Here is a 13,005-nt window from a genome sequence, read left to right on the forward strand (position 1 = left end):
ATGATTTTGTTTCTCTCAATAAATAAATCAGCCTATCATTACATGCCTCTTTTCAACATTCCCCAAACCAAAATTTGCATTGTAATCAAAGTGCAATTTGTTCAGATGTTATGTTCACTCTAATAAATTATGAAGTGAAATAACACATGTACAGTGAAAAAAATAATTAGGCAGTTTAATATATTCCCCTCCTACCTAAGAGGAGTTTTTACACTGAACAAGCCAAGCTGTAGAAAGTATAAAGTAGCTTCAGATATCAAAAAAGCTAATGAAAATAGATTTTAATGGCAAAACTATTTTACATTACAAGATACATTTTTTATTTTTACTTAAATATACAAAAAAAAGCACCTAATATTAGTTAAAATGTGCCTTTATTAAAGTGTATTTGAATGGTTGAGATAGAGACATTAATATCCGATTTACAGTGCTGGGATATGTGCTGCATTCAAGGGTATAAATTCAACCTCAGACACCCACTCACACTCACCTTGTTCAGCTCCTCTATCCTCCTGATCAGCAGTGGGTTACTGGACGAGTTCTCAAAATAAACATAATCTGCAGAGGAACAGCAAGAAGGAGAAGGAGGAACAGAAAGAGAAACAGAGTGGGGAATGGAAAGAGAAAGACAAAGAAGTGTCAGTTAACAATGTGAGGTCAGTCAAACGTTCAGGGCAATTTCCAACTGGACCACACAACGACAGCTTGATTAGTCGAGAGGAAAGTGCAGCAGAGACATACACAAAATGTTGATTTAACTCGATTAGGCTAATTTCATACACAGCAGTTGCTGTTGTAGTTGGGAAGTCTGACAGAATGAGATGTTGACGTGCTAATGCACACTCGCACATAAACAACAAAACTGGCTCTCCAACCCTTCCATTCAAATAGCAAACCTTGTATTTCCTCAGCCCTCATGCTTTCTTTGTCTTATTGCTCCATTCATTCTCCCCATGTGTGGTGGTGTTTGTATGCGCAGTGTGTCTGCATTTGTGTGTGGGTGTACGAGAGACACTGCACAGGCTTTACCACGCGTGTGTGGATTTACTATGCATTTGTGTTAACGTGTATGCGTGTGTGTGTGTGTGTGTATGCGTGTGTGTGTGTGTGTGTGTGTGTGTGTGTGTGTGTGTGTGTGTGTGTGTGTGTGTGTGTTGCTCCTGGCACCACTCCAGGCCCATTGGAGGCTTAGCTCTCACCAGGATGTCCCCACAGGCCCCAGTCTTGGTAGGGTGCCTGGTCTTAGCCCTGCATGTGTCTTGGCTGAGTGCTGTCAGATTATACCCCACACTTGGTATGTTGCCTGGAGCTGGAGCTATCCTCCCTTCACCCTAAATCTGCCCCCTCCCATCCCCCCACGCTCCCCTAAGACCCGTCTTCTTGACCGACTAGGCCAGAGATCGCCCAAAATTCCACCAGCACAGCCGCAACATACACTGACTCTTGCCTTCATTTCTTGCTCCTCCTGTGTCCAACACTTAACTGGTTTAGGCATGCACCCATCCTGTTAGCACACCCATAATCTGCAACGACATCCAAGTCTACCACGCACAATAATAAGTGCCACAGTTAAAGGAAAAATCCTCACACAAAACATTGTAAACACAATTAAAACAATTATCTAAGACGCATTTATCAAGCCGTTCTGTTTCCAGCTTCCTTTTAAAAACCCAAAGGTGGCATTCAAACAGTTTTGAATGGTTTTGCTCAACCAACCAGTTCAACCAATATTATTCAGACATTGATAAAGTTTTTTTCTGCTGAAAACGTAAATGTAGTCTCAGTGCATTAGTCTCAGTCTTGCCTCTCCCTCCCCGTCCTAGTTTCTGATCTCAGTCCAGATGACTCATTTGGCTTTTCTTTTCTTTTAACTAATGACAAGTATGACTAGAAAGGCATTTTGTAACTTTGTGTAAGATGATATCATGTTTCCATCTACATAACAACCTATAGATGGATTACACAACACACATTATCCAAGCAGGAAATGAAGCTTTCACTACTGGATATAGAATCTCTTCAAAGCTTTGCAACACAAAAAGCTGCAGAGCTTATATGCTGGAACTTCCAACACTGAATTCTTTGAGGTTTCATTGATCATTTATGCAACTACTTATCTGGGGTCCTTATTGGGTGAAGGTAGGGGTGCTCAGAGATACAGCAAGACACACGGTCAGCTGAAGAATTGGTTTTGCAAAATAATTGTTTTTTGCAATTCATTTTCTCTGCATTGCATTTTCTTTTCTGTCTTGAGCTTTATTTTCATACTTATGCCTGGCATGCATAAATTGCAGTATTTAATGTGTTTCTGCAAACATACTGTATGCTTTCAGTACTCCCCATGCAACGGCCAGGATGCATGTATGTCATAGGGCACCGAGGATACAAAACAATCAAACTTTTGGCTGTTTAATACCAGAGGAGCATACTGATTGCTCCTTCCCATGAACGACAGTATGAACAAAGTTTAATAGTGTTTTTTATGTTTTTTTCTCTTTACTCAGTCCTCAAACTAATCTGGACTAATTCGCAGAATTTCTTTGTCCCGTCTTGGGTGTTCTCAACTGCAACTCTGTTCAGGAAAAACCGGCATTTAAAGACACCGTCTTTGGCTCAGAGGAACCAGAGTGAAAACCGTTTGCTAACAATTCACAAACAACCAAAATAAACTGAACTACCAATGACTTCACATCTGACATGTATATATTTAATATGTCTGCTGACTGTAACATTTCCAATAATCAACAGTCAAACATTGAAAGTCTATCTCAGAGACAGTGTCGCCCACGCTGATCTTTAACACATAATAATGCAAAGCAACCACTGCATCTGCATAGGGGGCACACCTTGACTTCTCCACTGGAAAACCTTTTGCTCCACTATGCTTATTGGTATTCTTCTCTCCACCCACACTTATAACTGAATACAAGAGGTTCACGCCCAGTCTGAAGTTTTGTAATGCAAGATAACTGTAATTTCCAGAGCTACGGTTGGCAGATAACATTTATTTTATTTAAACCCTTGAAAAATTGTTCTATGCATTAAGCTACTGAACAATCATCATTTGCATGAAGATGTAAAACTTTAGCACTTCCCCCAAGTAGCAAAAGCAATTCAGAAGGCATACACAGTGCAAATTTTATGACTTGCGTCTTCCAGCAACTCTCTTTTACTGTTGAACATTGCTACAAGATGGGAAAAGATCGTCACATCGTGCCTGTCTACTCTTCACCCTGTAACAGCTTGTTACTAGACTCCACTGCCACTGTGACATCTCCGTCCCGCTGCTGAATATCAAATAGGCCAAGCTGAAATTGAGCGGCACACTGAGAAAGAAAATGAAGACGAGATATCCGACTTGCTCGCTTTCAGACACACATGTGAGTCAGCAGCACGGAGGTCAGGGGTTGAAGAAACTGGCTTGTGACTAGTTGTGATCACCAGATTGGCTGTGAAACTGCGGGAAAGTGACCAAGACACTATCCTTTTATTAAGCATGGTCAAGTCATCCTTGAACAAAAAAAAAAAAAAAAAACTTGTTCAGCATGAACAGAAACTGAATAGCTAATTAAACTAATCAGAAACTGGTTTTATAAATTAATAATACTTGAAACTTATTTTAGCTTCTGAAACGTGACTAACGCCTTTCACATGTGGTCTTACATCACAGAAAGTGAAATATCTATTTCGGTTTTAATCTCTTTAAAGACCTCTTTTCCCATTTTAAGTTTGTTCAATGAAAGAATTTTCAGAATATAATGAAAGTAATCCTTGACTGCTGCGGCCATTATTCCTACCTGCCTATAACAGAACAAGCTGTACTGTAGCGCAGCCATGAATCAATTAGTTATTTCATACACTTTTAGAAGCAGTTATTTAGATTAAATTATAAGCTTTGGCTCTTTTTTCTCAGGGAAATTGGCTAGAAAGGTGATGATTTAGAATTTTAAATTTATTGACATAAACAAACAGACCCTTTCTTTTTTGGACTATTGATTAGGAAACAACACACTCCAGGACACCATCTTATGCTGTGGGACGCTGTGATAGCCACAGAGTAAATTAATCAATAAACTAATCATCACGTGAATTACTACTGAGAAAACTATAGAGAAATCACCTGCACAAATTGGGACTTTGTTATTGTGGTTGTAGATTATTCTGTTAATTAGCAGAATAATCTATGAATGATTGTACAAAAAAGTCCCATAAGTTAAGGTGATGTCTTTTAGTAAAAATTTATCACATCTGATTTTACAAAAAAAAAGAAAGAAAAAGACTTAAATCTGCAATCCAGTATGCCGAGACAGAAAATTCCTTCGTTGCAAAAAAAAAAAAAAAGAAAAACAAAATGTCCATGTTTACAAGAAGAATCCTAATTTACAAAAAAAAAAAATTAGGGACAAGTCTCTTGACAAAGCGTGGGGAGAAATGATGACGTGTAGCTGCGGCCCTCAAACGCTCACCAGCTCAGAGGGACCCATTAATCAGGAGCCAAAATGCGTCATAACCATTTTAGAAAATGAAGCAGAACCACATGCTGAACATTTGGTTTGATGTGGTGTTGGGTGTGAATCGCCACTACATGCTAAGATTTTTTTTTCCCCTTGGTTGGTGACAGCACGTCTCCTGCTACATTTAGAGAAGGTGGGACTTTGGGCAAAGCTCACCGTGTTCTTTTTTTTCCTGGCTCGGAAATTTAAGTTACCAAGAATGGAAACACTTAAGTTCAACCCGTGTCCCTTCCTGCCACCTCCAGAAGAAGAAAAAATTATAATAAAATAACCATGGGAGGAAAATGGCTCAGTGACTGTCCAGAACAGCCTGGTTGAATGTTGGAGTTTCTACATGTGAGGAGCTGAAGCCTGTTGGAGAGCAAGCTGGAGAGGAACTCAAAATGAGAGCAACAGAAAGAGAGAGCCTGTAGGCAATGAGCAGCATCAGTCTCTCAGTTTCCCATCAGCCCTCCCGTCACATCAGCCCGCGTACAACCACCCCGCTCTCCATCCCCCACTATCAGCGTCAGCCAATCGGCGGGCTCCGGCGGCCATGATGTCATAGTGCAGTCAAATTTTCTGTGAGCCAATCAAGGCACGTTATTGAGCCCCGAAAGAGAGAGTCTGCTGGGCTGATTCAAACCAGGCCAGAGAGACAGACTGGCAGAGACGCAATGATTAGAGAGACAGAGAGAAAGAAAACATGAGATAAATAATCAACCAGAAAGAGATAAAGGTGGGCAAAATCTAAAATGAAGTGGAACAGGTGTGCGAATTACAATCAAAATAACCTATATCCAAAAATTCACTGTAAACTTCGGTTAAGGTGACCAGGATAATCCAAGATGCACATTGTAAGGGCCTACAGTCCAAATCCCAGGACATCTCTGAATGGCTCTGGCTGAAAACTATACTGTGTTGGTGGTCTCATCGATAAACTGCTTTACATAGTCGCAGTGGTTTATTATGTTAAATATGCTTTCCAGAAAGTACATTACAAGGAATGGCACAATTCACCAACACTGTGCTCATCTTTTTACCTAAATCTCTGTGTTTTTAAACAACTTTGTCACTGAGAGTTTCTTAAAGCAATTTAAATTAAGCAATCCCAGAGGGAACATCACTTGTCGAACAGCTCAGGGACACACCCTGCAACACACTCTGAGTTAAAGGCATTTGAGTAGGCACAGTCATGAGACAAACAGCTGGGAATCTGTGTATTAGCGTATTATAACCTATGTAGTACAGTTAAAGCTGCAGTGATTAGCCATTTGAATTATTAGATTAGTTAACAAACAGCAAATTAACATGTTAAATTCATTACATTTCTGATTGTAGCTTCTACATATCTCAGACATCACAAAGAGGATACAAGAATCCTGAACCGAAATCTGTGACCAACACCAAAAGACAGCAGTTCCCTCAAACAGCCAATCATCGGCTTTATAACAGCTGAAGTGGGAAACATAATAAGAAAACCGCACTGTTGCAATGATGCAAGAGGTTCAAAACAATTTTAACAGGATCATTACTGTAGTGAAGATGTAGACAAGTACAGCTGCAGTTTCCTGTCTTGTCTTAGTGTATCCAGAACATAAATTGGCACAGCATTCGTTCAAGTACTCTAACCCTGACTCGCTGATCCTGTCGGCACTTTTAAACAGTCTAAAATTAAGCAGTCATAAAACTTTGTTCATACCTAGTAAAAGGTATGAACCTTTTTTAAAAAAACAAAAAACAAATTTGACTGTTGATTCTGTGTATGTGTTTTCTAGTACGTCTCACTGACTACTGAAATCAAAGTTACACCTCTCTCCTCGTGTATTCATGACTTGGGATGGGACTATTGTCTGACCTTCTACAGACTGCGTGGTTAATCATCAGATTCATAGACATTTCAAACGATAGCTGGAAGTCTACTTGTACATCCCTAAAAGACAGCTCTACCAACACTGTGATTATGTGACAGAAAAACCAACAACGCAGTAACCAACCGATCTTTGTTTCTATTTAGTCTGCAATATGCTGGCCCCAATAAAGCTGCACCACGGCATATCCAAATATTTCAACTTAATGAAAGGATGCAATTTATTTCAAATTCAAAAAGTGCTCCAGCTTCAAACTCATCTCTAGAGAATACAATGTCTACACGTAGTACAGCATACTTTAGTCATATTTCTTTTCTTTTTTTTCCTCAAGGGCTGGGCTAGAGCTAGAAAGGGAGCTGGAGAGGCAGCAGAGGAAGAGCATGAACATCTGCCCACGTAAGTCCAAGCAAACACACCCCCTCCACAGCTCACACCCCATCCGATGCTTACTCATGCAGTCACACGGAGAGGTGTGTCTGTTGTCAGAAGCGGCAACCGCAGACGAGATTACAGACTGCCATAGTATGGATGAAGATTTCTATGGTAATAGAAGCTAATTTAATATCCTAAAGTCAAACTCGCACCTCATTTTCACACTTTGATATCACTCACAATCACTTAAGGTATGATCAGCTGTATGCACAGATGCATACACCTCTGTACAGTCTATACAATCTACCTGGCCTGCTAGTATCTGCTAGGATTCCTGGCAAAAGCAGGAAATAGACAAAAATATGTCTTTCATATCCCGTCCCGCTCACTTTTCTGACATATTATAATACACCGAGGAATAAAAAATGTTTAAAAAGCAGTTTCGCATAAAGTCAGCAGTGGTGTTAAGGCTGAGATGGATTTGATCTTATAATAATTAGATCACAACTCCCATGACACCTTGCAATCATACTGCAGCAGGCACTGCAGCTTGCACTTAACAAACGCGATAAATCAGCAAATTTTTCCACTCTTTTCTCAAACATTCATTCTAGTGAAGTTTAGACAACCAGACCTTTAAGCCCATAGGCAACACTAGGAAGCTAGCAAACAGCGGTTATTGTGATGGGCATTCGGGCAGTTTGACCCCCCTCAGAAACACAATGATGGGGATACTTTGCTGAATGGATGTAAAAAGGTTGTCATGCATCTGTCCAACTAGTTGTCCTGAACTTGGCAGGATTGAAGCAAAGAAGCCTCAGCTCGCCACTCAGCGAGTACACCCACCAGACCCTGCAAGAGACACAACTGCCAGCGTGGGAGATTAACACCAGCCATGAGCCAAACAAAGTGTGGGCACTGTCAAAGTTTGTAATTTAGTCAGTTTGTAGATTAGTAAACAGTGCAACACCTTCAGGCACATTCTGAATAATTACTGTAGAAAATCCTCACCATCCAAAGGAAATGTGGGCATTAACACCCAAGTTTCTCACTTTTTAAGTTAGTAAACAATGCAACACATTTTGCAAACTCTGTGCAAGAGCTGTCACAATCCAAACATTCCAATGCAAGTTCTTATTTAAAGGATGGATCCTGTATTTTCCAATTATTTCTTTAAATAACACCCCTACCCATATGACAACCGAAGAAGTGTTTGCATCCTGTAATCATTCCTCGTGATCATAACATCCTCGGATATGGCCTCATACTGCAGTTCCGATGCAGGTGATGGGGGAATAAAACCCACAATCCTCATTCTAGGTAGAAATATATTTTGACCAGAGCAACACAGTTTGAGAAAATACAAACAGGGCATCTTTTACTATATTTTGGAACATCTCTATCACAGTAGGTCCACATTCAGAAGCCTGTTGTAGAAATTCATTTTAAAGGAAACAAACAGGGGATCACCTGGCCAAAAACTGAACCTGGCTTAACACCAACCAGCAACTTCCTGTAATATTAACTACAAAATCAAAGCTCCACAGTTTTAAAAGCCTGTCCTCTTTTTCAATGGTAGGTCTGAGTACCCACTAGCAAAAATTGTAGTAAACTTTCTATACGTCTTGACAACCAAATTTAGAACATCTCAGGAAAGAATTGTTTTCACTTGGGGAAAACAAGTCGTCAGCAAGTCTTAGAGGCTTTTTAAAATTTCACTGCATTCATAAAAACGTCTTCCAACCGCTGAAATGGTTAAAAGTTATCGTATAGCCTACACTTAGTCACCAACACTTTCCTGCACATGAGGGAAAGCACTAGGAAGAAGTGCTGCAGGCACCGGAAGAGTGGCTTGTGGCCTGGATGGTGAAAACAAAGACATCAAGACCTTTTGTCTTTTGTCCACTGCTCATTCAAGGGGACTCATTGCTTTTCCAAGATGATCCTGCATTGTCTTGCAAAGAAGCAGCCATCTTTGTGTGGGCTTCTGCTTTGTTCTGGTGTTGGCCTGGAGAAGCTTCAGTCAATTATGAGGCCTATTTTTAGGCCAAACTAGAACTGTGATTTTATTTTTTTAAACTAGAACTGTGATTGTAGGACAAATTAAGACTATGCTTATTAAATTATGTTTTGTAGTTTTAAATTAAATTATGAAGGTTGAGCTTACTTGTTACTTTTTCACTTTTCCAAAAAAGTAATCAACTTTGCTTTGATGACTGAGCATTAAATGTTTAATCCATTCTGATTGATTAGATCTCACAAATTAGTCAAACTACACAACCTTAAAGCTGCAAGGTAGATATGAAATAAATAAAACAACCTTTTTTACTGCAAATTAGTGTGCTACAAACAAGACATACATGCTTAACTGGTTGGTATGTCAGTGTAAGAGACTGACAGCGTAAACAGAAATACAAAACTAAGTAACATCTGGCTGGTAAAGTGTTAACTTTTTACCCTGCTCCAACATAATCCAGCTCTCACTCAGGTAGGCTTTGTTTCATTTGACTAAATAACAATGCCATTAACTTAAGCATAGGCTATTTTTGATGCATGCTCCAAGCCAACTGCAATCACATCAGTCATATTTCAAAAGACATCAGTTCTTAATAATCTTAAAAATATAATCAGTTTGCTTTCCCTCCCTTTTCTACTGACAAATGGCCACAGAGTCCAAAAAGACACTAAAAGTGGATGAATAAAGAAAGAATAAAGAAACTGTCCTGCAAATGCTTACGACTGCCATCTGCATTACAGCCCTCATATCAAACCTCTGTGTGGTGACACTTTTTGACAGCTAAATTTGAAGTTTTTTGAAGACACATCTAAAAAGGTCTCCATTCTTTTATGCATCTCCACTGCAAACCCCCTCAAAAAACAGCACATTCTATTTAAAATACAGTGCAGCTATAGTGGTTTTCGTGTTTTCATTTTCACACAGTACCTACGGGATGTAAATCAGGGGAACATATGCAGGGAAAAAATGAGTGGGAGGGGAAATCAGGAATTTTAATTAGGTATTAAGTTGAATTGCCTGCACAAAAGAAGCGAAGAGACACTGGTTATAAATGTGTAAAACGGATCTCTACGCATGCTTTGAGAATTTTAGTGGTTCCTGCATGTAAAGTGTTGTCTTTAACTTTTTGTCCCACTCCTTCCCTGCATTTTAAGAGCATGCACTCCTTGCTGCTGTCTTGTGAGCATTGAGAGGTTTCTGCAGGACACTTAAAGCACTTACGATGTTACTTATGGCTGTGAGCGTACAGTCCGGGCTGTAGCTGAATGGCACGCAAAACTTTTAGAATATATCCGCTACTTTACATCAAAATATATAGAAGCGCAATGCATGTTACTCAGAGTGCATCGTTGCACTAAAGTACTTGTTTGCTAAGTTGGAAGAAAAACGCAAAAAGAAGCGAGGAAATCCGGGGAGCAGTTTTGTAAAGAGAACCACTACTCTTCATCACCATCCTCCTCTTCACAGTCACCATCATCATCATCTGTGAAGCACAAGGCTCTTTAGCTTTAGGGAAATAAAAGAAGGGAAGCAAAAGACGGACCACGCGCTGTAAATACATAAAAGAACCGACGTTAATCATGGCGAGTCCGCCATAAAAAATTACGGGAAGGTCTTAAAATACTGCCCCCTCCACCTTACCTCCAACCCGGTACATGTTCGCTGCCATGACTGCCCCCGGTCCCTGGCTTCCTCTCCAGGTAGAGGGGTGGCTCTCTTCTCTCTCGCGCTGCCGGAGCTGTGTTAGCACTGCCGCCGCTCTGTGTTGGAAAATGGTGGATTGATCAATACGAAAGAGACTGGCTGGCTGCCTTAAAGAGACAGTACGCCTTTTTTCTTTTAACCCACAACTTTGGCGCTGGTAAATGGGAATAAGCACTGTAACAAATTAACGATTTAATTAAACAACTTTCTTTAACTTAATATAAAATTTAAAAAATAAATAAATAAATATTTGCCTTTTTAAACTGTACCTACGTCACTATTAGCAACCAAGCACGCGCTGTCCGAAAGGAACCGTTATCCTATTAACTTTGCTACTCGGTTAACCTTACATAAGTAGTTCATTTATCTTTTACTTGCCAATTTAGATTATAAACGAAAGGGTAAATTTCTTGAAAATAGACCTGTCTTTATTGTTAAGACATGAAACTTGGATACTAGCTTAAAGTTTTTATTTATTTATGATAATTATACAGCTCTCCAATCAACTAATCGACACGTATCGCGATAATTTACGGTGGAAAGCAAGTCTTTAAGTAAGAGCTCGATGTAAAAAAAACTTCCAGGGCCTACCAGGCCTACTTCGGACTGTATAAACTCCCACATTGGATGACTCATGAAATGTGGACAGGTTCCAGAGCTGGTTTTAAAATAAGCCATTTACCTGGAACTGTATAGCTGTGTAAAAATGCATCAGCCCTAAAAATAAACCAGTGCTGTGATCCTAAATCCCTCAATGCTCACAGTGTCAGTGAGGGTCAGAGGTCAGTGGACCAGCAGGGGAGGGATACATGGGCTTAAATGTAAAAATAACAAAGTATGTTAAATTTAATTCATGTACATTAGAAAGACACAGGGTCAGACACATTTGTCCTTAAATACCTAATTTTATTAACAAAAGAAAGGAAGACATATGCAAATTCTTCCAATCTGATAAGGTGTATTAAAGTTAGGATCGTATACTACAATGGTGGTTTATTTATAAGATAGCATAGCTCATTTTTGTCTCACTGTATAGGACTACATTATAACCACAGCACGCAGTGAAGGCAGAAACATGCAATGAATTATGGTATGATAATATGAGATATATTCTGGATTCTGGAAATACTATGGAGATTTAGGATTATTAAGCTTATTACAATGACATGGTTAGTCCACAGTACAACTCTATGTGCATGTGGGTAAGAGAACAAGATAATAATCTGCCATTAAAATAGGATGTTGGTTCTGCAACATGGACTAGCAGCAGTGTTTCTGTTCTTATCAGTAGTGTGTGTGTGAGTGTGTTTATATTATTCTTTCAATCTTACCACAAACAAACCATATAGTACCATATCACCTTGGACATGGCACAATAAATTGCCAATCAAACCACAGAATGCTTAAAAAAACTCACATGAGCATAGCTTTTTTTTTACATGGCAACCAGTCTTTAATGGAAAGGTATCTACAAGGCGTGATCCTGAATGACCAGATATTTGTTTGATTGGCTCACTTTTTTGTGGATAGCATAAGGCCTCTGTGACAGAGGAATGCGTGGTGAAGGCTACGTCTGATCTATACCATATGGAAGCGTCAAATACTGTGACCTAACACAGGGGACCACAGTCTGCAGTCACATGACTGTTATAGGCCAATCATGTGTGCTTATAGTATGCACTCCTACTCAAGTGTGCAGTAGGAACTGTGCTGCATTGGAGGGATTCTGTATTATGTCCCGGGGCTCTTTTATGAAAAGGAACGAGAGACAAGGAGTGTGCACTTTGTGTGTTTTTTGTGCATGTGTGTGTTTATGTATGGGTGTGTACAAGGATTTACGTCTACACTATGTCATTCAAATTTAATTACATTGAATTTGCGATGTTTTTCAATGCCAGTGCATGGTACACTGCACAGTATTTTGATTTGTAGTATAGTTGCATGCTCACTGATGAAAGACCATCACTATACTGTACATTTATTTTTAAGTATGCACTGCTGTGTGCAACAAACAGTGCATTTCTGCATAAATGCTTATTTTTGTGCATATTATATTGCTATCTTGTGGAATATTTCAAGTGTAAAGCATAATCCAGCATATCCCTGTACATTATGTGTTATTTGTTAAGCATATGGAGACACACGTGAGAAGTCTTTTGAGCTGTTGTAATTTTCCCCAATAGGCTCAAAAGAAAACATTGCCAGTGCTTAATATGCTCTTAATTAAAGGAAAATAGGTGGTTGACAATGCACCCTTGTATTTGGGAACTGTTACCACTTTCATTAGGGCTGTTTGTTTACTTGGCTGCTTGATGCTGTGCAGATGTTCTTTTTTTTAATACACTTGCTCCTCTGCCAGATGTTGCTGCATTCGGGAAGACAAGCATGCAGGCAGAGCTCTGTACAGAGCAGTGCAGTGCAGGTGTTCATCCTGATGAATCTCAGTCTGTGGAGATGGATTGGCTCGGGACGCAGAGCGTCTGCAGAACCTCCTTTCGCTTTGGAAGAAGACCTCTGATGGCCTCTCTTTCTCTCTTCCTACTTCTCT

The 13,005-nt window shown here is 39.7% G+C and overlaps 1 protein-coding gene across 3 annotated transcripts in view; it reads right to left on the reverse strand.

Annotated features, from left to right (window-relative positions):
• The window catches only part of mta1 (metastasis associated 1), a 43,363-nt gene extending 32,205 nt beyond the window's left edge, over nucleotides 1-11,158 (reverse strand). For 2 of the 3 annotated variants that reach the window (XM_013270066.3, XM_019348835.1), the window contains exons 1-2: nucleotides 10,395-10,513; nucleotides 491-558 (exon numbers count right to left, since the gene is read on the reverse strand). In XM_013270066.3, coding sequence (XP_013125520.1) covers nucleotides 491-558; nucleotides 10,395-10,422 — 96 coding nt within the window. In that variant the 5' untranslated portion in view covers nucleotides 10,423-10,513. Of the gene's footprint in view, nucleotides 1-490; nucleotides 559-10,394; nucleotides 10,514-11,139 lie in introns of those variants that run through there. The other variant, XM_005477278.4, reaches the window with a different exon arrangement.
• Between the last annotated feature and the right edge of the window lie 1,847 nt (nucleotides 11,159-13,005).

The sequence above is a fragment of the Oreochromis niloticus genome, linkage group LG19 (assembly GCF_001858045.2).
Source record: "Oreochromis niloticus isolate F11D_XX linkage group LG19, O_niloticus_UMD_NMBU, whole genome shotgun sequence".
Classification (NCBI taxonomy): Eukaryota; Metazoa; Chordata; class Actinopteri; order Cichliformes; family Cichlidae; genus Oreochromis; species Oreochromis niloticus.